The sequence below is a fragment of the Paecilomyces variotii genome (genome assembly GCF_004022145.1).
Source record: "Paecilomyces variotii strain CBS 101075 chromosome Unknown C8Q69scaffold_9, whole genome shotgun sequence".
NCBI lineage: Eukaryota > Fungi > Ascomycota > Eurotiomycetes > Eurotiales > Thermoascaceae > Paecilomyces > Paecilomyces variotii.
Window position 1 is genome coordinate 841,217 of NW_021167148.1, and position 25,392 is coordinate 866,608.

Sequence of the window (25,392 nt, forward strand, 5' to 3'; positions counted from 1 at the left end):
TTCGTTTATTTATTCTATTTTCTATCAAGAATGCATGGAATATTAGCTGAAGACTTGGGTATGCCCTCTCATTGGACCAAGAACAAGCAGGGAAGACCTGAAGATGACTTACTAAGTTGATTCCAATGCAGAACTCCGTTCCAGCATAGGCCTTGTTGGGACGGCGAAGTAGTAGGTGCAGTCCAGAAAAAATGCTTTCGTAGCTCAATTCACATTGGGCTTTGTCTAATACTCCCGGCTAAATCCGTAGTCTAGTTGAGACAAATCCAGTGACATACACGAAGGGCTACGTGGACACAGGAAATGAATGGTAAGTCACAGACTAACAATTTTTGAATTTTGAGAGGCGAGCATACGGCCTGCATGGATTGAATATCAAGAGGAAGCATGAGTTGTATGTGGTATTTACCGGGATAATACGTTGGTATCTGGCGCTGGATCATATGGTCATATGGTTGCATATACGAGCTGTAGTGATACCACGAGGATGAGATGCCCGTTCTTGCAGCTAGGTATGGGCTCGGCGATTTCAAGGGCGAGGTGAATTTCCAAAAGGGGGTCTATCATGAAGGGACCCTTTCACAGGTGCCCCTTTGCTATCTATGCTCTTATCCACCTCACACCGCTGCATCCGTATCAAATATATAAAATGAGACATGTACCCATCTAAGGCCAACGTGTGAGCCAGACTTTCGCAAAGCCTCAACAGTATTCACTTACATATGCTAGAAGCTGAGAATTAGCCCTCAATCCCCACACTGTATAGAGCTGAATATACCGTCGAGCGAAATGGAAGCGTACCATCGAAAGCCCTGCTGTATCGGCAACGATGACGAAGTACAACCGAGCCAATGCTATTTTCCAAGCTTCGGTGGTTTGACTGGAGGCAACAAGCGCCAGATGTTGACGGCAGTAGATCTTCAACATGCACAGCGACTTCTGGTCTCAGGAAACTCGGATAGTATACCGCAGACTTTAAGAGTAGCTTGGGCCTTGGTTCTCAGATGCTATACGGGCTCTGACAACGTTTGTTTTGGCTATGAGGAAACCGCTCATTTGTTGGACAGAGAGGGTTCAAGCAGATCTCAGAAAGGAGGCACATGTACGACCTGGTTCAAACTTGAAGATGATATGACTCTATCTACGGTGGTAGAGTATACGAAAGGACTTGTTTCCACCGAACAGTCAAATCATCCTGCGGAAAGAGACGCCTGTCTTCCAGCAGAGAATACAGCATATAATACTGCATTCCTGTTGAACAATCACACTGAATCTCCCTGTTACAGTACAAAGTGTACTATACTTGACTCAGCGTCTGTTGCCAACGGCTCAGAAAAGGTAAGAGGAGAAACTTGTTCTAAAGGCCCCAGTTATTGATTCTCTCCAGACTAGGGTCCGAATCATTGTAGATCTCTTCTCAGAGGGACCTAAAATCTTTCTTGAATGGAGCTATCCCGATATACCTCCGGAGTTCGCAGCTAATATCGCCCACGTTTTCGACCAAGTAGTGGGTAATATTCTTCTGAATTCCCAGAGTACGATCGGCCAAATGGACCTTTGCACCGATCGTGACATGCGACAGATACTGAACTGGAATTCTGAATGCCCTCAAGAGGTCGATAGATGTGTGCATCATCTGATTTATGATAAAGTGCTTGTACACCCTGGAAAAGAAGCCGTGTGTTCTTGGGATGGCAGCTTTACATATGGCGAGCTCTACGAATTGGCTGTCAAAGTAGCACGTCAGCTTGTGAAACTGGGAGTCCAACAAGAAACTTCGGTAGCTCTTTGCTTTGAAAAATCCGTAAGTGTAGAGCTCATTTCTTGAAACCAAGTTCCAACTGACATAGAACGATCAGAGATGGAACATCGTGGCAATGATAGGCGTCTTGATAGCTGGAGGAACCTTTGTTTCCCTCGACGCTTCTCATCCACCATCGCGTCTGCAGCAAATGGTCGAAACCGCTGGAGCACAAGTTATCCTTTGTTCTCGCAAGAATGTTACAATTGCTCGCGCTCTTGCTGACTGTGTCCTTTCTTTGGACAACGATTGGGCTGAGAGACTGCCAAGCAGTTCAGATGAAGCGAACTTCTCGCCTTCTGTCACACCCAAAAATGCCGCTTACATCATATTTACTTCAGGGTCTACAGGAGCACCGAAGGTAAAGAATATTGGGAGTTCTATGATTGGAAGTATGGAATGCTGATGTGATGATAATCCTAGGCTACTGTCGTCGAGCATCGAGCCTATTGTTCTAGTGCCCATCTACATGGACCTAGAATGTTAATAGGAGAAGATTCGCGCGTCCTACAGTTCGCCTCTCATACCTTCGATTCCAGTTTGGTGGAGTCTTTGACTACGTTGATGCAAGGAGGATGTGTCTGCATACCGAATGAGGAAGCGCGTATAAACGATATCGCATCATCCATCAATAGAATGCGTGTCAACCATGCGCTCCTCACACCTTCCTACATTGACTTCGTGGATGCAGGAGCCGTTCCCGGACTCAAATCACTTGTCTTGATGGGAGAACCTATGTCTCCGGAACATGTGGCAACTTGGTCCAATATCAACCTCGTCAATGGATATGGACCTACGGAGAGCTCTGTTGTCGCAGTGGTAAACTCAAAAGTCACAGCCCAGACAGACTGCAAAGATATAGGACGTCCAGTTGGTGTCCGCTGCTGGATTGTAGATCCACATAATCATGATAAGTTGATGCCTGTCGGCTGCACTGGGGAACTATTATTGGAAGGGCCGACGTTGGCTCGCTGTTATAATGATCCACAGAAGACAGCGGAGTCATTCATTTTTGACCCTAAATGGTCAAGAGATCATGCCGAGGAACCTCGACACAGACGGTTTTATAAAACTGGTGACCTAGTAAGGTACAACTCGACAAACGGGTCACTTAGTTTTGTTGGACGCAAGGATACGCAAATCAAGGTGCACGGCCAGAGAGTTGAGCTCAGGGAAATTGAGCATCACATCTCCTCCAGTCGATACACCAAACATGGACTAGTTCTCTTCCCGGATGCTGGATACTGCAAAGGAAAGATTGTAGCCGTGCTGTCTTTGAGAGATAACCTTCTGGAGGCGTCGGAGCCAAAGCCAGCGCCGTTGAGTCCGGTAAAGGGAAAGAACTACAATGTTTATGCCACGCAAATTAACCAAGACTTGGCTAAGAGACTGCCACTTTACATGGTCCCCTCTATGTGGCTGTGCGTCGGATCTGTCCCTCTTCTGCCCTCTGGCAAGCTCGATAGAAAGAGAGTTAGAAATTGGTTGGAAAGTATGACAGAAGAGCTCTACTGCCAATACACACAGGCTGTTATAGAACCAAGCACAAGTGATATGGAAATCGCAAACACTATGGAACGGGAAATGCTTTCCATATGGAGCAGCGTGCTTGGTGTCTCTCCAAGTCGAATAGGTTTACATCGCAGCTTTTTGAGTTTGGGCGGGGATTCGATTAGTGCGATGAGTTGCATGAATCAGTGCAAGAGGAAAGACATCGGCATCACAGTTCATGACGTGTTGCAAAGCAAGTCTATCAAAGAGTTAGCAAGTCGCGCGAAAGTGGTCCAGCGTTTTACGTACGATGAAGCTGTCGACGAACCGTTTGACCTGTCGCCGATACAAAAGCTGCACTTCCAAGTTCGTGGTGAAAAGGAAGGACATTTTAACCAAAGCTTTTTCCTTCGCGCTACACGAAAGATAGACGCCAGTGACCTGCGTCGTTCAGTCGAGGTCATAATTCTGCGCCACTCCATGCTCCGCGCCCGCTTTGGTAGAACTGGAACCAATAAAGAGTGGCAACAGCGCATAACAAAAGACGTACATACGTCCTATCGATTCCGTGTGCACAACATATGCAATATTAGCGAAACTAAACGTGCGATAGCAGATAGCCAAGCATGCTTGGATATTGCCCTTGGACCCATGCTGGCATTCGACCTTTTCAACATAGAAGGTCAAAGTCAGCTAGTATCTATGATTGGCCATCATCTAGTAATAGATCTGGTTTCATGGCGCGTCATTCTGGAAGAGTTGGAAGAGTCATTGACAAACCCTGACAGTTTCTCACTTCCAGAGCTTTCGTTACCCTTTCAAACATGGTGTCGTTTACAACGCGATCGGTGCAGTATACAGGCTGCAGAACAGTACTTTCCGCCAGAGGATATCCCTTCCGTGGACTTCCAATATTGGGGAATGGAAAATCACCCAAATCTATACGGAGATGTTATATCGGAAGGATTCGAAATCGACTCAACCACAACGTCTCTGCTGCTGACAGAATGCCACAAAGCCTTACGAACAGAGTTTATAGACATATTGATCGCCACTCTTTTGCACACTTTCTGCGTGGTTTTCCCAGATCACCCGGTTCCGGCGATCTATAACGAAAGCCATGGCCGAGAACCATGGGACATATCTATTGACGTCTCGCGGACCATCGGATGGTTCACAACTCTCTATCCCATTGCTGTCAAAGTGAAGCCTTCTGATAGTATTATACGGACATTGATACAGGTTAAAGACCTGCGTCGACGGGTGCCGGATAGCGGCCGCACATACTTCGCAGCTCATATGCTCAATAGCCAAAAGTCCGAAAAGCACAGCCACATATATCCAATGGAGATGATTTTTAACTACCTTGGGCAGTATCAGCAACTTGAAAGAAAGGACTCCTTATTTCAGGCAGTCGATAATATGGCTGGGGAGGCTCGGGGGGCTGGAGGAGCAGCGGATGTGGGAGAGACAACGCCCCGTTTTGGACTTTTCGAAATATCTGCAGTTGTGTTGCGGAACAAATTACGGTTCTCCTTCACCTTCAATCGGAATTCGAAACACCAAGATAGGGTGCTTGATTGGATCTCTCAGACTCAGCTGGCGATCTGCCAAGTTTCAACAGAATTGGCTTCAATGAAGCCGCGCCTTACGCTCAGCGATTTCCCGCTCCTAAATTTAGATTACCCACAGCTCGAGACCATGGTCCTGGAAAAGTTGCCCGGCATTGGCGTCACGTCTATGGAGAACATTGAAGAGGCCTATCCTTGCTCATCGACGCAGAAAGGTATCATTTTCAGTCAAATGAGGAACACTTCGTTCTACAACGTCAGTTGCACATATGCAGTGAAAGCTAGAGAAGGCGAAGTGATCGATATCAGCAGACTCTGCAATGCATGGAGAAGAGTCATTGAACGGCACGGAATACTTCGAACTGTCTTTGTGGAGAACATGACGGATAAAGATGTTTATTCTCAGATTGTGCTTAGGCAATTTGTACCTGAGATTTGTCAATTTGAATGCAGTGAAGACAGCGAGGTGCTGCAGACATTGGACAGACAACATAATGTGGACTACAGTCGCCACAGGCCAGCACACCGATTCACGATATGTCGAACTACTGTAGGAGGGTTATATTTCAGGCTTGAAATGAGTCATGCGATCATGGATGGGGAGTCAATCTCGATTATTTTACGCGATCTGGCCCAGGCATATGAAGGGGCACTTGGCGTCGAGTCTGTACCACGATTCAGCAGCTTCATCCGTTATTTACGTGCAAGACCACTAAACCGTGGTATTGAATACTGGTCCTCGTACTTGATGGATATGGAACCTTGTCATTTCCCGACTTTGAATGATGGCGAAGATTCAGACCACAAGCTATGCACATTACGATTACCATTCAGTAATTTCTCAGCGCTGCAGTCAGTATGCGCAAAAAATGGCTTAACCATGTCCAACGTCTTCCACGCCGCATGGAGTTTGACACTCCGCTGCTATTGTGGTTCGGACGATGTTTGTTTTGGATACCTCTCATCGGGGAGAGATGCCCCTGTTGATGGTATAGAAGAGATGGTCGGGCCAATTATCAATATTTTACCCTGTCGAGTCAAAATCGCTGCTCATGTCTCTCTGAACGTGATCATGACTGATATTCAGAAAGACTACTCCGAATGTATCCCCTACAGACATACAGCACTCGCAGATATCCAGCATACCCTGAAACTCTCAGATACTTCGCTTTTCAATACTTGCGTATCCTATCGCAAGCTCACATCGAAAGTCACTGCCGAGGGACATTCTCTATTTACACAGCTTGGGGAAACACAAGATCCGACAGAATATCAATTGTCAGTAAATATTGAAGCCTCCGATGACGATCTCGCTATTACCATGGACTACTGGAACGACGCTATAGCGCATGAACAAGCCACGAACATAGCCGGAACCTTCTTGCGGTCGCTGCAAAACATCCTTGAACATCCAACAGAGGAGGTAGGGATGCTAGATACGATTAGTGACGACAATAAACGGCAAATAGCAATCTGGAATAACAGCTTGCCTGCCAGCGTCAGTTGTTGTATTCACGAGGTGATCGAGGAGCAAGTCAAAAAGCGACCAGACTCTGAAGCTATATGTGCCTGGGACGGATCTTTCACGTATGCAGAGCTTAGTGACTTATCATCGAAATTAGCAGATCATCTCATTCAGCTCGGACTCACTGCCGAGACCTTCGTACCTTTATGCTTCGACAAATCGGCATGGATGATAATTTCAATGCTGGCAGTGTTGAAGGCAGGGGCTTGTTGTGTCCCTCTAGATGCGACATACCCTAAGTCATCTCTACATGCTAGGATAGTCGATATCGGTGCCCGGGTCATTCTCGCAGCCCCAGAATGGACACACCTATTTGACCGTATTGTTCCCGACATCGTCACCGTGAGCAAACACTTCATGGAAAGCTTGCCAGCGAATAGTGCAAGGTCATATACAATAGCGAGACCTTCGAACGCTGCATTTGTCATCTTCACATCTGGTAGCACAGGAAAACCCAAGGGCGTCGTCCTTGAGCACAGAGCGTTCATCACTAGTGCTATTAGCCATGGGTCTGCACTCGGAGTCAGCGACTCTACAAGATTCTTGCAGTTCGCTGGTTATACTTTCGATCTCAGCCTCGAAGAAATATTCACGACCCTTGTGCACGGAGGTTGTGTCTGCGTGCCGTCAGATAGTGATCGACTGGGTAATCTTGCTACAGCTATCAATACGCTGAAAGCAAACTTTGTCGATCTTACACCTACAGTGGCGAGTTTACTCTGTCCTAGCGATGTCCCAGGCATAAAGGCAATTGCGGTTGGGGGCGAACCCTTGACAAATGATGTAAGGGAGTTATGGGGAAAGCACGTACCTCTATACAACGTGTACGGCCCGTCCGAATGTTCAGTAAATTGCACTGTGAACCCCAATGCCGGCGAATCGAAGGAAATCAACAATATTGGTCGCAGCATTGGAAGTATATCTTGGGTAGTGGATCCGAGAGACCATGACCTTCTAGTTCCTATAGGTTGCGTTGGTGAGTTACTGGTCGAAGGTCCAATTCTCGCCCGTGGTTATCTCAACGATGAAGAGAAGACGAAAGAATCGTTCATCGAAAACCCCAAATGGAGACCAATGTTCCAATGCAATGGCGGTACTTATAGGGAACGTGAGGATAGTGAAAACCCTAGATGGAGAATGTACAAAACTGGCGATCTGGTCCGATACAATTCCGATGGGTCGCTGGTCTACTTGGGACGAAAGGATTCCCAAGTAAAACTCAATGGGCGGCGTATAGAGCTTGGCGAGATCGAATATCACATCAAGAGTGGCCTTCCTACTAGAGGCCAAGCGGCGGTTGACTTGATCACAGTCAGAAATGAGAAGCTGGACGGAAATGTTCTGGTAGCTTTTGTGCTACTAGAAAATATCGACGCAAATCACATAGACGATGAGCAATGTTTATTGCCGATGTCTAATATGTTCAGATCTACTATGTCCTCTTTGGAGGCTGCTCTATCTGGCTCGTTACCACGTTCGATGATCCCACAGCTATGGATACCAGTTGCAAGTATGCCACTCACTTCATCTGGCAAACTAAATCGTCGAAAACTAAGAGGGTTGGTCCAAAGCCTTTCGGCGAAAGATATATCTTCTTACAGGATGGGAGAGAAAAGCGGCAGACGCCCGTCAACACCGGCTGAGAACCTGCTCCAGATGCTGTGGGCTTCGGTCCTAGGTGTGGAAGCTAGAAATATCGGCGCTGATGATACGTTCTTTATTCACGGAGGAGACTCAGTTGGAGCTATTCGACTTGCCTCTACTGCGAGGGAAGTTGGTTTGACACTCACCGTAGCGAATATCTTCCAGACACCAACACTCTCGGAAATGGCGAAAAATGTCACTTCGTCGTTGGGTAATTTGAGCAATGATCCAACATTTACCTACACGTCCTTTTCCCTCATACCCGAAGGAATTTCTGCCAGCAATCTGAAGAAAGAGATAGCTACACTCTGTAAAGTTGGCGTCGAATTTCTAGAGGATATATACCCGTGTACACCGATCCAGGAAGGACTCGTCGCGCTTACGGAAGGACAGCCAGAAGCATACATAACGAGGAATATTTATCGCTTGCCCAAGAGTATCGACATCGAAAGGTTTAAGCGTTCTTGGGAGGCCGCCTGGCAATCACAACCCATCCTTCGGACAAGAGTGGTGCACACGAGGACTAACGGATTTTTCCAAACAGTGATCAAACAGCCAATGAATTGGAGGTCATTAGGGCAGCTCGAGGATCTACCGGGGATTTGCGCCTCATTGCCGTTTACAAATGGGGGTGTTCTTAGTGAGTACACCATTATTGGCCGAGATAAGGAAACTCGATACTTCGTGTGGACCATTCACCATGCACTTTACGATGGCTGGAGCATACCCATACTTCTCGATACGGTTGAAAGACTGTACAATAGCACCCACGATTCAACGCAGACAGTAGCGGCCAATTACACTGCGTTCATAGGATTTCTATCTGCTATTGATGAACAGGAATCCGACAATTTCTGGCGCTCACGTCTGGAAAGCCCTGCGTCTGTACAATTTCCCCGTCTCATTGACCAGTCTTACCGAGTCGAAGCAAATGATACCCTACAACGTACTTCGAGGATATTGAGGCCTTCATTACCTGATATAACTGTGTCTTCATTAGTGAGGGCGGCTTGGGCCCTTACGCTTTCGGCCTTCTCAGGATCCGATGATGTAGTGTTCGGGGAAATCCTGACAGGCCGCGATGTTCCCGTCAAAGGCATCACTGAAATTATTGGTCCTACCATGGCGATTGTTCCTACCAGAGTGAAGATTGGCAAGGACACGAGTGTTAAGTGCTTTTTAGAACTTGTCCAGAAGCAACTGACAGAAACACTTCCGTATCAATTCGCAGGTTTGCACAATATCAAGCGACTTAGTGAGGATGCATTAATATCTTGTGATTTTCAGAATATACTCACAATCGAACATGAAAGAGAAGGGCCGTCTGAAGAGATGTGGAATCTCCTGCAGAAAGAATCTTTACAGTCTCGGTTTTTCACGTATCCTCTCAATGTTACGTGTAAAGTTGGTTATGAGAAGCTGGAGATCCTTGCGAATTACGACAAACATGTTATACCGGCAGTACAAACAGAGAGGCTATTCTCCCAACTCGAGACGTTTCTCGAGAAGCTGTGCTCGAGTGACAATCAAGAAAAGAAAATCGGCCAACTGGAACTTCTTGGACACGAAGACCTCATGACCATACAAAAATGGAACTCGAAACAGCTAAAGATTGTTGACAGGTGCATTCACGACATGGTACATGACAATGCAATATCTCAACCTGAAGCACCAGCAGTATGCTCATGGGACGTCACATTGACCTATGAAGAACTCGATAAAATGTCAACATTGCTTGCACGTTATATATCTGAATATAAGCCACGGCAAGGAAATGCCTGGTTTGTTCCAATGTGCTTAAATCCGTCAGGCGTCTCTATCGTTGCTATTTTGGGGATACTGAAGGCTGGTGCGGCTTTTGTACCTTTGGATCCGAAGCATCCGACTTCGCGGTTGAGAGCTATAGTCAAAGATCTCACATCTGAAATTATTATATGCTCAGAGGGGTATGAAAATTTGTGTAGGGGGTTTTCAAATAGAGTTCTTCCTATCAACATTGCACTGCTGAAGGACCAATCTCTTTCTGAGTTTGAAACTCCCCTCTGCACACCCAATGACCCGGCATATATAATGTTCACCTCAGGAACCACGGGAAATCCCAAAGGGATAATAAGTACAGCACACTATTTCATATATGTAATTGTGTACTGGCAACGCTGACACATCACAGTTGAACATGCCGGTTTTTGCTCTGGATCTCGTAAGCAGGCAGCAGCTTCGCTGATATCACACGACTCCAGAGTGTTGCAATTTGCCTCTTACACATTTGATGCAAGCCTCATTGAGATACTGACAACTCTCCTTGCTGGTGGATGTGTCTGTGTGCCGGATGAGAATACTCGGCTTAACGCCCTTGGAGACGCTATCAACAAAATGGAAGTGACTACAGCCATTCTCACCCCATCAGTCGCCCAATTACTTAGACCTTCGGAACTTCCAGGTCTGCGGACTCTAGTACTTGTCGGTGAGCCAATGACCCAGAATCACATCTCGACCTGGGCTCAGAGTGTTGTTCTCGTCAATGGGTATGGACCCAGCGAATGTTCCGTGGCGGCAGCTTTCAAGACAGGAATGACAACAAAGACAGACCCGAAAAACCTTGGACATCCCGTAGACACTTGCTGGATTGTGGACCCAAACAATCACCATAGGCTTATGCCGGTTGGTTGTACAGGCGAATTGGTTATCGAGGGGCCGACTGTTGGCAGAGGGTATCTCAATAACGAAGCCAAAACAGATGAATCATTCATCCGCAACCCAGGCTGGCCTGTAACAGGGATATACCCTTTTACAAATCATGAAAGGCGTGTGTATAAGACTGGTGATCTGGTCAAGTATGCTCCTGATTGTTCTGGTGAGATCTTATACGTTGGCCGCAAAGATAACCAAGCCAAACTCCACGGACAGCGCATTGAACTTGAGGAAGTGGAATATTACCTCAGAAAAGAAAATCTAGTTCACCAGGCCATTGTGGCACTACCGAAACTAGGTCCTTGTGCCGGAAAATTAGTAGCTGCTTTGGCTCTGAAAGACCTTACGAGCTCTTCCTCTTTAGAAGAGTTTACAGTGGTTGACGGAAGGTCTGTTTCAACCAACATCGCAAATATCAGGAGACGACTTGAGTCTGTTGTCCCTCTGTACATGATACCATCCCGCTGGATAGTGTTGCGAAGACTTCCATTGATGCCCTCTGGGAAGTTGGATAGGAACGCAATCACGCAGTTTCTCGGGAGGTTGAGCGAGGACACTTATGGACGAATGGCCTCTTACGAACTTGACGACACCGACGAATCCCGGAAGGCCAATGCTACAGAATACCGTCTTCAAGAAATATGGAGCGAGGTTCTGAATCTTCCGATAGGGAAAATAGGATTGAATCGATCGTTTATTCGTCTTGTGAGTGCAGGCAGCCCTTCCATCGCAAAATGGAGACTAATGCATTCTCAGGGTGGGGACAGTATGTCAGCAATGCAGGTAATGTCCAAATGCCGGTCAGAGAATCTAGCAGTCACTGTTAGAGATATCATGTCCAGCCGATCTATCACAGAACTCGCCCTCTTGGCCACTGTACCGGAAGAAGTTCGATATGATGATGAAGATGAACAGGAATTTGACTTGTCCCCGATACAAAAACTCTATTTCCTATACGTGAATGGAAAAGATACTCGTTTCAACCAGAGTATAATGCTGCAAGTCAAACAGTCTGCAAGCCCACATCCAGTTGAAGCGGCATTTGACATACTCGTGAGGCGGCATCCAATGCTACGTGCTCGGTTTTCCAGATCTGGTGACAATATCTGGAGACAGCATATTCACCATACAGTGGACGGATCATACCATCTATCTATTTTCAAAGACAAGAGGGATTCAGAGATCGAGCGAATCATGGAATCCATGCAGAAGAGTCTCAGCATCACCGAAGGCCCACTCATAGCTGCTGCTTTGTTCCAGACTAGGTCTGATGATGATATCCTCTTCATGACTGCTCATCATCTTGTGGTGGATATAGTATCATGGCGTATCATCATTGAAGATCTAGAGAACCTTTTACAATCTCTACCAATAACAGTCCCACCCTCTGTCTCATTTAGGACGTGGTGCCGACTTCAGACAGAAAAAGCAAGAACGCAAAAATCAGGATTTCCGCTCCCACTCGAGGGTGATATTCCAATTGCTGACTTTTCTTACTGGGGTATGCAAGAGCACGTCAATCTTTACAGGGATATTACAACTGAGGACATTAAACTCGATTATCACATCAGTCAAAAGCTATTGACGTTCTGCCGTGTAGACGGAGAGACAGAAATTGTCAATGTGATACTAGCGGCACTGCTACTGTCATTTGCTGCTACATTCACGGATCGCGAGAGACCCCCTGCGATCTATAACGAGGGACATGGGCGTGAAACTTGGGACTCAAGCATTGATCCTTGGCATACTGTTGGATGGTTTACGACGCTCACTCCTGTGCATCTGCCAAGGCAGAAGCATTCCCTTGAAGGTAAGCAAATTCCATCACAACCTATGCCCGAAACCCTTTTTAATGGAAGATTTCACGAGTCGCTAAGTGACTGACACAACTTGCATCCAGACGGCGACTTTGCCAAATGCGTTCGTTGGATCAAGGACTTGCGCAACCGAACACCTCATCAAGGCCGTCAATACTTTGCCCGTCGATTCCTGACAAGTGATGGCGATTACTATAAAAGTCATTGGCCAATGGAAATTATATTCAACTACCTAGGGCAGTTCAATGACTACGGAAGCTCAAATGCTTTACTTCGACCGCTTAATGGAACAGGCCAAGCGATAAACGCAACGACTGACATTGGAAACGACGTACCTCGCTTTGCGCTACTTGAGATATCTGCGATGATCAACCAAGGGTCTTTGGATATTTCGTTCTCATACAACAGATTTATGACACGCCAGAATGAGCTGCGGATGTGGTTCAACAATTTCACAAACATGCTCCGACTGGCCCCCGAACAGCTCAGGAAGTATAGAACTGGACCGACATTGAGTGACTTTCCTCTTCTTCCTCTAACATATGACGGAATAGAGCACCTGTCCCAGCAGTTGAATAGCCTAGGCATTTCATCACTGGAGGAAGTCGAAAACGTGTTTCCTTGTTCCCCGATGCAGCTGGGGATGCTCTTGTCTCAATTGAGAGACCCCCAGAAATATGCTTACACGGCAATCTTTGAAATTCGGTCGACTGAAGCCGACAAACCTGTCGATATTGAAAGGCTTGAGGCGGCATGGCAGCACGTAGTACAGCGCCATCAATCGTTACGGACGATCTTTATTGATAGCCTTCCCGGCGAATCTTTCATGGATCAGGTGGTCCTCAAAGCCACATGCCCTAGGACACTCTGCTATGAGTGCGACGATGAGAAGGCATATGAGTTTCTATCTAACATCGAACGTCTGGACTACACAGATAGGAAACCTCCACATCGATTAGCAATCTGCAAGACAGATTCGGGACGCATCCTGTGCCGTTTTGACTTTAGCCATGCCATATGCGACGGTTCTTCTATGCCGCTTCTTCTGCGAGATCTTTCCAATTCGTATATGAGAAGAGGACCAGAACGATCAGTAGGACGTGTGTGCAGCGATTTTATCCAATATCTACAGTCGGGTTCTAAAGCTCAATCTATTACATACTGGAAGAAGTACGTCGACGGTATAGAGCCTTGCATCTTTCCGTCACTCTGTGAAGATAAAGGAGAAAAACGGCTCAAATCACGAGTGCTAGAATTGCAAAACATGAACGGCCTACACAAGTTCTGCAGAGACGCAGGAGTGACTGTGTCTAATTTGCTCCAGCTGGTCTGGGGTTTAGTCCTTCGATGTTACACGGGTTCTGGCGATATCTGTTTCGGTTATTTAGCTTCGGGAAGGGATATACCAGTCAGCGGTATACAGGATGCCATCGGAGCTTTCATCAACATGCTAGTATGCCGGATTAGGCTCACAGACGAACTCAGCTTGATCGATGTCCTACTCAGAGCTAAGACGGATTTCGTCAGAAGTATGGAGCATCAGGCTGTCTCTCTCGCCGAAGTGCAACATATCCTTGGACTGTCGGAGACGCCCCTGTTCAATACTGTCTTCAACTATCAAAGACGTCAAATCGAAGGATCCGAGAATGGCTCATTGGTTTTTGACCTTCTTGAAGTGAATGACCCTAGCGAGTATATGATTGTTGTCAACGTGGAAGCGTCAGACCACTCTCTGGAGGTTCACTTTAGCTATTGGTCTAATAGCCTGTCTGATGAAAACGCAGAATACATCGTCGACACTTTCGGGCACATTCTGGATGACATTCTTCATCGAGATCGCGTCAGCACAATCGGAGATCTCAACTTTGCCAGCCCTCGCCATTACCAGCGCCTGTGCTATTGGAATGACAGGGTGCCTGAAAGAGTTGAAAGATGTGTTCATGAAATCATTGCAGAGCACGCCTTGACACGCCCACCCTCAACACCAGCAGTCTGTGCCTGGGATGCGAGCTTTACTTACGAAGAGCTTGAGAGACTATCGATGACTCTAGCAATACATTTACGGGCGCACGGCGTTCAAGCAGAAGTCTTCGTAACACTGTGTTTTGAAAAGTCCGCGTGGGCTATTGTTGCTCAACTTGCTGTTCTTAAGGCAGGCGGTGCCTTTGTCTCACTCGATCCAGCGCACCCAGAAAAACGCTTGCGGGACCTTGTAGAGACTACCAATGGTCCCCTTACTTTATGCTCCTCGAAGTATAAAAATAAGGCTCGCCGGATTTCGAAACTAGCTCTTGTTGTTAGTCGAGATGCTATGTGCAGGATGGACGATATCTCACCTTCGTTTACCCCAGCTTGCACCAAACCCACCAATGCGGCTTATATGATCTTTACTTCCGGTTCCACAGGAAAGCCAAAAGGCACAGTCATCGAACATGTTTCAATTTCCACCAACTCGTTTGCCTTCATGAAAGCATTTCACATGAACTCTATGAGTCGTGTGTTCCAGTTTGCATCTTACACGTTTGATGCTAGTATCATGGAAATTCTGAGTACGTTGGTCAGTGGCGGCTGCATCTGTATACCGAGCGATGATGATCGATTGAATGATATAGCTGGGGCTATAAGGCGCTTAAATGCTGATTGGGCTTTTATGACGCCGGCTGTTGGGAATACTATAAACCCTGAGGAAGTCCCTACGCTGAAGACCCTTCTCTCAGGTGGCGAGGCTATGCCAGCGGAGTTTATTGAGAAATGGGCAAAGAGCACATGTCTCATTAACGCATATGGCCCAACAGAATGCACTGTCTTGTGCATTGGAGATACAAAAGTCGACTCTGGAGGCGACATCGTCAATCGGGATCCCAGAACAATCGGACGTGCTGTTTCTGGACGTTCGTGGATAACGGATCCGCAAAACCACCATCGTCTTATGCCAGTTGGAGCAATCGGTGAGCTCATAATTGAAGGTTGCGCTGTTGCACGTGGATATCTCAACGACGAAGCTAGAACCAGGGAAGTTTTCGTTGAAGCCCCAGCGTGGGCAAGGGACCGCCACCTAACAGGCATTCCAGAGCCTAAAGGACGCATGTACCGGACAGGAGATCTCGTGCGATACAATCTCGACGGAAGCATCAGCTATCTGTCTCGAATAGACAACCAGGTCAAGCTTAATGGCCAGCGCGTGGAGTTAGGGGAGATCGAATATCAATGCAGAAAATGCCTTCCTGACGAAAGCCAAGTGGCTGTTGACTTAGTAGTCGGCGAAAAGAGAACATCAGCAAAGAAACTCGCTGTCTTTTTCACAGTCCCAAACGAACCCAAATATGCTTACTCTCCGCCTGGGCATGATAAATCAAATCACTCGGAGGAACTTCTGCTACTAATGACTGCGCCCATCCACTCACTAGCGCGGGAGTTAAAAGATTCATTGACGGCAATATTACCTGCATACATGGTTCCAAAGCTATTCTTTCCTATCCATAGTTTGCCGTGGGCCACTTCTGGAAAGCTCGACCGCCTCAGACTCCGAAAGGCTGCGGAGATGCTCTCGAGGGAAGAGATGAAGCCCTATACGCTAATCAAAGACGCCAAAGGACGCAGGACTGGAACAAAAGCGGAGGATTCACTGCTGGCCTTATGGGAGAAAGTATTGAGTCTTCCTCAAGGTTCAATTCATGCCGATAGCAATTTTTTTGAACTCGGTGGTGATTCATTAGCAGCAATTCGTCTCATTGGAGAGGCGCGGTCACAACGGATCTTACTTCGAGCAGTCGACATCTTCCGCTATCCTCTGTTGACCGATATGGCTACTCACTGTGAGCCTTTAAATGATGCGCTTACACCCAGGCCAAAACCTTTCAGCTTATTGCAGACAGCGACTTCCATAGAACATACGGTCCGCGAAGCAGCCACCGAGTGTCAAATTGACAAAGATTCAGTGTCTGATGTTTACCCATGCAGTCCGCTACAGGAAGGTTTAATTGCACTTTCTATTAAGAAAGTCGGTGTTTACGTTGCTCAACTCACGTTTCGACTTGACGAGGCCACAAATCTTGACCGCTTCAAAGCTGCTTGGCAACAGGCTGTCAATGAATATGATATGCTGCGAACTCGAATAATACATACGTCTTCTGAAGGAATCCTTCAAGTCGTGACCAAACATAATTCTATCTGCTGGTACGCTGCCGAGAGCTTGCAGAATGTTGAAAGGCAACCCATCGTCATGACACAACATAATGGAGCGCTGCCATTACAATTTACACTAATAACAGCGCCTCAATCCGCGAGACGTTATTTCGTGTTGTCTATACACCATGCTCTCTATGATGGTTGGAGTTTGAGTCTTATCTTCCGCAGAGTGGAGGACATATACTTTGACAGAGCGTCAAGGCCAGCAGAGTCTTCTTACGCCAAGTTCATCCGCTATCTCCTTCACAGAGATACATCAGACTCAGATCAATTCTGGACGTCCTACCTTGCGAATTCCTCCCCTACCCACTTCCCACTGGCTGGGAGCTTCCCATCAAGCGAAACGTCACCTATGCAGTCCATAAGGGGCGACAAAGAGTTTTCGTACGCTGCTCTTAGGAAGGATATCACTGTCCCAGAACTTGTCCGGGCAGCCTGGGCTATTTCAGTTTCATCACATACAGGCTCGAATGATGTCTGCTTTGGGGAAACTTTGACTGGTCGGAACAGTGAAATAGCTGGAGCATCTGAGATAATTGGTCCTGTGCTGACCACTGTTCCCACTCGGATTGTTCTAGATCGACAGTGGTCGATATCACAGTATCTGCAAGAGGTGCACAAAATAACGACAGATATGATACCACACCAGCACTCGGGGCTGCAATGTATCCGACGCCTCAGTGAAGACACGTCTGTTGCATGTGACTTCCAGAACCTGTTGATCACACAGACTTCCAGGGAGAATTTAGATGAACGCCTATGGGCATTTGAATCATCGGAGTCTAACCAAGGCTTTCTAACATATCCCTTAGTTGTCGAATGCAATATCACTGGTGCTGGGATAGCGATCAGTATTCATTACAACGAGACTATGTTATCCCGGTGGCAGGCAGAACGGCTGCTTCATCAACTTGGATTCCTTCTGACGCAGCTCAGCGAATTATCCACGGATAATTCATCGAAACTCAGTGATCTAAAATTGTTAAGCTCAGAGGACATCTACCAGATAGGCAATTGGAACCATCTGCACCCACAGCCGATCGATAAATGCATACACGAATTGTTCGAGGAAAGGCACATTATACAGCCAACAGCTCTGGCAATCTGTGCATGGGACGGAGAGCTCACGTATCAAGGATTAGCCAGGTATGCTTCTCGGTTTGCATCGTATCTCATTACGCTCGGCGTTGGGCCCGAAGTCTTCGTTCCAGTGTGCATAGGCAGGTCAGTATGGACGACTGTTATACTTATGGGTGTGTTGATGGCTGGTGGTGCTTTTGTGCCATTGGACCCAGGGCATCCAATAAGACGACATATAGAGATACTGGAAGAGTTGGAAGCGGAGATTATGATATGCTCGCCTCTTTACAGTTCTCGATACAGGAAACTCGTCAAACGCTGTATTGAAGTGGACGGTTCCACCATCACTTCTCACTCAAATCCAAACACGAGCGTAACTCACCAAGCGAGAGTGTGTGGATCGAACGTCGCATACGTTATCTTCACTTCGGGGACAACCGGCCGCGCAAAGGGCATCATAGTCGAACATAGAGCATTCGCTAGCAGCTCTGTAGCGTTCGCGCCTGTATTGTCCATAAATTATACTTCTCGTGTTCTTCAGTTTGCATCTCTCAGTTTTGATGCTGCGATTATGGAGATATTTACAACACTGATCTCCGGTGGATGCATATGCGTTCCCAATGAAGAGCAACGCCTTACGGACATTTCAGGAGCTATCCAGGATCTCCGCGTCTCGTGGGCTCTCCTTACGCCCTCAGTTGCAAAAATCATTGACCCAGCAACAGTGCCTTGTTTGAAGGTCCTGGTATGTGGCGGGGAAGCCATGACTTCTGATGTGATTACGAGATGGGGAGACTTTGTGAAGCTCATAAATGCTTATGGGCCCACCGAAGCGGCTGTTGTCTCAACAGTCAATGCGACTGTAACTCCTGAGTCTAGCTCGCACTGTATCGGCCGCGGTATTGCTTCGACTACAACGTGGATTCTAAGCATTAGCGACCAAGATCGCCTAGCGCCTCTAGGGGCCATTGGTGAACTTGCTCTCTCAGGCCCGGCATTGGCTAGGGGTTACCTTCGAGATCCAGCCACAACAGCTGTATCATTTATTGAGAACTCTTCATGGACACAGAGTCTAGCGGGCAATCTGAAATCACCGGGGCGGATATATAAAACAGGTGATCTCGTGAGATATAATGCGGATGGCTCACTTGAATACATTGGACGTAAGGACAATCAAGTCAAAGTCCATGGCCAACGAATAGATCTTGGAGAAATCGAGTGCCGTATCATCTCCGATCAACGAGTTCATCAGGCCATTGTCCTATTGCCAAAGAAGGGTCATTGCAGGGGTCGAATAGTTGTGGTACTGACGCTCGACGGGTTTGACTCAACTACACAAGCAATCGCAGGTAGTTCATGTGAACTGCTGAGGAAAACATGCCTGAAGAGAGCGCTGCCCCAAATAGAGGGACTAAGAAGCTTTCTCGGAGAGCGACTACCTCCATACATGCTTCCTCACGTATGGGTAGCCCTCGAAAATATGCCGATGCTTGTATCCGGAAAGCTTGATAGGAAAGGCGTCTCGAAGTTCATCGAAGACATGTCCGAAGAAACGTACAACTTGATAACAAACACGAACCTCAAAGAATCGAGCAAGGTGATAACGAGAAATGAGGAACTGCTTGGACATATCTGTGCTCAAGTGCTCAATCTACCCTCCGGGAACGTCGATTTGAATAAGTCTTTCTTGAACTTAGGTGAGTTCCAGACCATCGGAATTGATTCAGGCACTTATTGATCTCCTTACTATATAGGTGGTGATAGTATATCAGCAATGTCTGTTATGGCTCAGGCACGCAAGCAAAGCCTCCGTCTAACACTCTATTCAATCTTACAATGCGAATCCATCTCCAAACTTGCTTTGAGTGTGGGATCCAGCACTTTAGTTTCTCAACAAGAGAAGACAGGCGACGGCTTCGATTTATCTCCAATTCAGACCCTTTACACCCGATCAGCACGAAACTTCAATGGAGAAAGTCGATTTAACCAAAGTCTCACCCTTCGGCTGGCTCATCCCGTAGAGCCGCATACCCTTGAACATGCTATCAGAGCCGTGATCAAGCGCCATTCCATGTTACGAGCGCGCTTCAGCATCGGAGTCGACGGCATTTGGCAACAGACGGTTACGGATGTAGGACCTCATTAATACGTTGTCCCCTGTTGAGAATCTAAAGGTTGACATCTTTTACAGGAAGTTGATCCATCCTATCGTTACCGATCGCACCATATAGATGCCACACAGAAGATGCAACCACTGATCGCCAGTAGTCAAGAATGTCTGAACATATTTGACGGTCCGATATTTGCCGCTGATCTTTTCCTGGGTCCCGAAACTCAGGTCCTCTTCATGGTTGCCAGCCATCTTTGCGTTGACATGGTATCTTGGCGTATTATACTCCAAGACATTCAAGACTTTATGGAGACTGCATCCTTGCCAGCTGACGTACCGCTGCCTTTCCAGTCTTGGTCGAGGTTATGTTCAGAGCACAACAAGGACGTGCAATTGCCTCTTCCGTTCAACATCGGTCAGACTCCCATTGACTACTGGGGTATGGAAAGGACACCGAACATCTACGCCGATGCAGTGGTTGAATGCTTTTCTTTGAACGAGGAGATTACGAAACACGCCTTGGAAGAATGCCACAGAGCGTTTCGTACAGAGCCTATAGATTTGTTTCTGTCGACAATCATCTATTCCTTTCGCAGTGTCTTTTCTGATCGAGGACATCCGATTTTGTTCAATGAAGGTCACGGACGCGAGTCGTGGGACCCAGAAATAGATCCTTCTGGGACTGTAGGTTGGTTTACCACTATTTGCCCTTTAAAAGTCCTTTCTGAGTCAGGTAAGTATAAAAAAGGCCCTTCGTGTTTTCCTAGCTAATTTCAAAAATAGGCGACAAATTGGATATCTTGAAGAAAGTCAAGGATACTAGACGAAAGTTCTCCGCCAGTGTTAATGCATACCTCGCGCATTATCTGTCGTCTTCAGAAAAGGGCTCTAGCGTTGAAAGATCTTACGTCCCGATGGAGATATTGTTCAACTATCTCGGACGTTTCCAACAGCTGGAGCAAAAAGACTCGTTGTTCCAACATGCAGAATCACGACTCAGTGAGTCTGCTACTACTGACGACGTCGGTCCTTCGACAGTACGACTGGCTCTGTTCGAGATAACCGCGATCGTAATCGAAGGACGACTGCAATTCTCCTTCACGTATAACAGAAGGATGAAGCATACCCGGGAAATCTGCCGATGGATATCTGAGTTTCAGAAATCGTTGGAGCAAACCGTTATCCAGCTGAGAAAATGTCCTCCTGAGCCGACTTTAAGTGACTACCCCCTATTGCCACTTACCTATCCAAATCTTCAAACCCTCGTCAAGCACACCTTCCCCAAGATAGGCGTACAGAATCCAGAGGATATTGAAGACATTTATCCTTGCTCTCCCGTGCAGGAAGGTATCCTGCTAAGTCAGATCCGGGATAAAGAGACATACTTTTTCCATGTCATCTTCGAACTGAGAGACAAGCGACGCAATCCCAGCGTGGCATGTCAAAGGCTAAAAGAGGCATGGCAAAAAATAACCCGGCGACACCCAGCCTTGAGAACTATCTTGGTTGACAGCGTCCACAAAGGCGGGACTTTCGATCAGATAGTCATGAGATCAGTGAGAGAAAACATCAAAATCTTCGCTTGTGAGGATTTCGGAGCCGTCGACAAGCTGAGATCCACAAAGCTGCATATGGAAAATTCCGAAAAAGGGCATCGTCTTCCGCATCTATTGACAATATGCACGACGACAACGGGGAGGATCTTTGTCAAGATGGAAATAAACCATGCAGTTATAGATGGTGCATCTGTTCCAATCCTCCTTAGAGACTTCGCGCTTGCATATACTGGCAAGCTACCTGAGGGACGTGGACCGCTAATCAGTGATTATATCCGTTACATTCTGGATCAGCCACTAGATGTGAATATGTCGTTTTGGAAAGAGAAGCTGCGAGGATTGCAACCGTCAAACTTACCAATACTCACCCAGAATCCATCGCAGGGACACAGATTAGCTACCATGGAAATGCGATTCGAGGCATTCCGTGAACTACAGGGATTCTGCGACCGTACCGGCATCACACTTGCCAGCGTTATGCAAGCCGCCTGGGCTATTGTTTTACAAGCCTATACACATTCGGAAGAAGTGTGTTTCGGGTATCTATCTTCGGGGCGCGATGCGCCCTTAGACGGGATTCAAGACGCAGTCGGTCCATTTATCAATATGCTATGTTGCAGGGTGAAGCTTGAATCTTCTCAGTGCCTTAGCGACATCTCTCGAAATATCCAGAATGACTTCATCGATAGTATTTCGCATCAGCATTGTTCGCTAGCACAAGTCCAGCACGAACTTGGATTAGCAGGAAAAGCTCTATTCAACACTGCCGTCTCGATCCAGAATCACTCACTGCCGGATGACTCTCAGGGAGAGCTGATAACTGATGTGAAGTCCACACATGATCCTAACGAGGTATGCTGACACCATTTTAACAACGGTATTATCATGTCTGCTAATGAAACGCGAACAGTACGCTGTCACAGTGAATATAGAAACTTCCCGAGGACAGGAAGGGGTCTTATTCACCTATTGGGAAGATTTCGTATCCAACAAGGAAGCTTCACGACTAGTTTCGAGAATGACAGCCATTCTTACGGAGTTCATTAAAAACCCAGAAACGAGAATATCCGACTTGAGAATCGACGCCACAGAGAAAGCTGAACATGTGGATGAAAATCCTCCGCACGAAGAACCAGTGTCTCCGAACGAGAAAGACACTGGCAATCGGTTCGCCGACCTAAGTGACCTTGCCTTACAACAGCTCGTCGATAAGCGTGTTCGGGAGACCATCAAACAGCTACTCAAGGACGGCACAATTCCTGGTGCTGCCGGGCAAAAGACACCTAACGAGAACATACAGTATCCAGAAACCCAGTCTCTCCAAGATATTCCTCCAACAGAAGAGCCAAAATCCTCCCCGGAATTGGACAAGGTTGATCCCCATCCTCCATTTACTGAAGCCTCCCGGGAAACGCCTTATGAGCTAGAGAGCACACTTCTCAGTCTCTGGTGCTCGCTACTAGACTTGACGACAGACTCGATAAACAAAGACGACAGTTTCTTCGACCTAGGAGGAGACAGTATTCTTGCAATGAGACTAGTCGGTGCCGCGCGCGAGCAAGGCCTGACTCTGACAGTAGCCGATGTATTCCGCAACCCCATCTTTGAAGATATGCTCGGAATCATGCGTGTCACAGACATCATTAGTATCTCAGATCAGAATGAAAAGAAGACCTCCGAAATAATGGACGACCTCCTCACCTCTTCAGCCAGCAAGGAACTCGTCCAAAGATTCTCTCTTCTAGAAGCTGTGGATCTTAACGAGGCCTTTCTCCAAAGCACCATATGTCCTAAAATCGGCGTCTTCAGGGGCGGTATCGCTGATGTGTTTCCCGTAACGGATTTCCAGGCACTGGCGATTGCAGGGGCGCATTTGAAGTCTCGATGGATGCTGAACTATTTCTCTCTCGAGGGCCGAGGCGTTTTGGATCTTAAACGTCTCAAAGAAAGTTGTTTCCGCGTGGTCGATGCCTTTGACATCCTACGAACCGTCTTCGTCTGTACTGGAGGCCGATTCGTTCAGGTCATTCTTCGGAGATTGCGTCCTGAATTCTCAGTCTACGAGACAGACAGTACTCTCGAGGAGTTTACGACGACGCTACGCCGTCAAGACAGCGAGACCACACTCAAACAAGGGGAGCCATTTGTGCGGTTCATCGTCATCAGAGAGAAAGCGAGTGATCGACACCGTTTCTTGATTCGATTGTCCCACGCGCAGTATGATGGGATATCCCTTCCTAGGATACTTGCCGCCACTCGATCCGGATACGAAGGTGGTCCGATACCTTCGACGAGATCATTCGCAAACTATGTACGTGCATCGACAGAAACGATCACATCAACCCATTACGAACACTGGAAGTCTTTTCTGAAAGATAGCAAAATGACCGAGATCATCCCTCGTCAGACCCCGAACTATAACAGATCGTCAGTTACAGCTGTTAATCTGACGAAGAAAGTGCAAATCCAATCAATAGCCCATGGCAGCATTACAACAGCAACAGTCATCAAGTCCTCGTGGGCTCTGACTTTGGCGAAAATCTCAGCACAACCGGACGTTGTCTTCGGCCACACCATCAGCGGTCGCAATGTCTCTGTTCCCGGCGTAGAGACGATTGTAGGCCCATGTCTGAACATTGTTCCCGTTAGGGTTCCATTCCGGAATGGCTGGTCGGGTCTTGATTTACTCCGCTACGTCCAAGACCAGCAAGTGGCCCATATGCCTTACGAGGCACTTGGCTTCAGGGAAATCATCAGGCGCTGTACTGATTGGCCAGACTGGACGTACTTCACCAGCACAGTCCAACACCAGAATATAGATAACCGCAAAGAACTACAGATGGGAGACATCAACTACACCGTGACTGGTTATGGAGCCGATCAGGACTTTTCTGACTTTGCAATCGTCTCCACGCCCTTGGACACCGGGGTCGTGGAGATCACACTAAGCTTCTCAATCAACAAGGACAACAATAACAACATAACCACATCCTTCGCCGAACACGTCCTAGACATGCTCTGTACAACAGCCCATCTCATATCCAGCCATCCAACAACAATTCTCCCCACTCCAACCACTCTCTCAGACACTCCATCTCTAATCATCAACAATCAACCATCCCCATCTCCATCTCCATCAGAAAAAGAAAAAGAAGAAACCTTCCTATCCAACCACCTAAAGGGACTCAAAAGATCCGAAATCATCGCTCTATCAGATATCCTCACTCGCATATGGCGACAAGTTCTAACAGATCCTGAAACCAATCGCTGTCCATCCATTCAGCCAGATTGCTCTTTCTTCGATCTAGGTGGAGACATCGTATCTCTCGCGCAGGTTGTGTGGCTATTAGATGAAGAAGGGTTTCAGATTCAGATTGAAAGTTTGATTGAGCATCCTACGCTCGTGGGGCAGATGGTTGTGCTGAATATGTGTCGTGAAGAAGGTAAAAGGGATAAAGAAGGGAAAAGCATGCCTGTTGTAAGAAACAAGGAGGTTGTAGCGGCAGCTACGAGAGCAGAGAGGAGGGGAGAAAATAGGAAGAAGATGTCTTGGGTTAGGGTTGTGAGGCTTGCTAAGAAGGTCATACGTCGAGATGGAAGGGTTCAAATGGTTGAAGCATAAGTAGTGGGCTGGTAATGATGATGGTTTATTCCCTATTTCCTTTTTGTATTTTTTTTTCTTTTCTCCTCCGGTTGTCTTCATGAAGACACATGTCAGCTTGTAAGTTCATGATTGATAAATTTCCTTTCATACCAACACTCTTGCTCTAGTTTTCTTATAATGTCGTTCTTTATTTCCCAACATGATACGCACGTGCCACAGAAGGAAACAGAAAGATGATTTTTCTCATTAAATTAAATCAATCCAGTTTCTATTATTCTCGAAACAACAACGAGAACAAAGTGCCATCCATCTAT

At 47.0% G+C, this 25,392-nt stretch overlaps 1 protein-coding gene across 1 annotated transcript; it reads left to right on the forward strand.

Moving 5' to 3' along the window:
* The first annotated feature begins 326 nt into the window (after positions 1–326).
* Positions 327–25,302, forward strand: C8Q69DRAFT_523287 (putative nonribosomal peptide synthase). The gene is made up of 11 exons (XM_028633565.1): positions 327–1,338; positions 1,388–1,804; positions 1,860–2,162; positions 2,225–10,145; positions 10,203–11,428; positions 11,480–12,533; positions 12,624–19,505; positions 19,563–19,939; positions 20,000–20,651; positions 20,702–22,326; positions 22,385–25,302. Exons 1-11 carry the CDS (start codon positions 790–792, stop codon positions 25,094–25,096), a joined length of 23,718 nt encoding a protein of 7,905 aa, XP_028483332.1. The 5' UTR covers positions 327–789; the 3' UTR covers positions 25,097–25,302.
* The last annotated feature ends 90 nt before the right edge of the window (positions 25,303–25,392 follow it).

Bases quoted from the DNA above. Each gene is read 5' to 3' on its own strand.
- C8Q69DRAFT_523287 (XM_028633565.1), top strand. From the start codon at position 790: ATGGAAGCGTACCATCGAAAGCCCTGCTGTATCGGCAACGATGACGAA. The intron at 19,506-19,562 runs GTGAGTTCCAGA...CTTACTATATAG, and splicing joins TAAGTCTTTCTTGAACTTAG to GTGGTGATAGTATATCAGCA. The intron at 19,940-19,999 runs GTAGGACCTCAT...CATCTTTTACAG, and splicing joins GGCAACAGACGGTTACGGAT to GAAGTTGATCCATCCTATCG.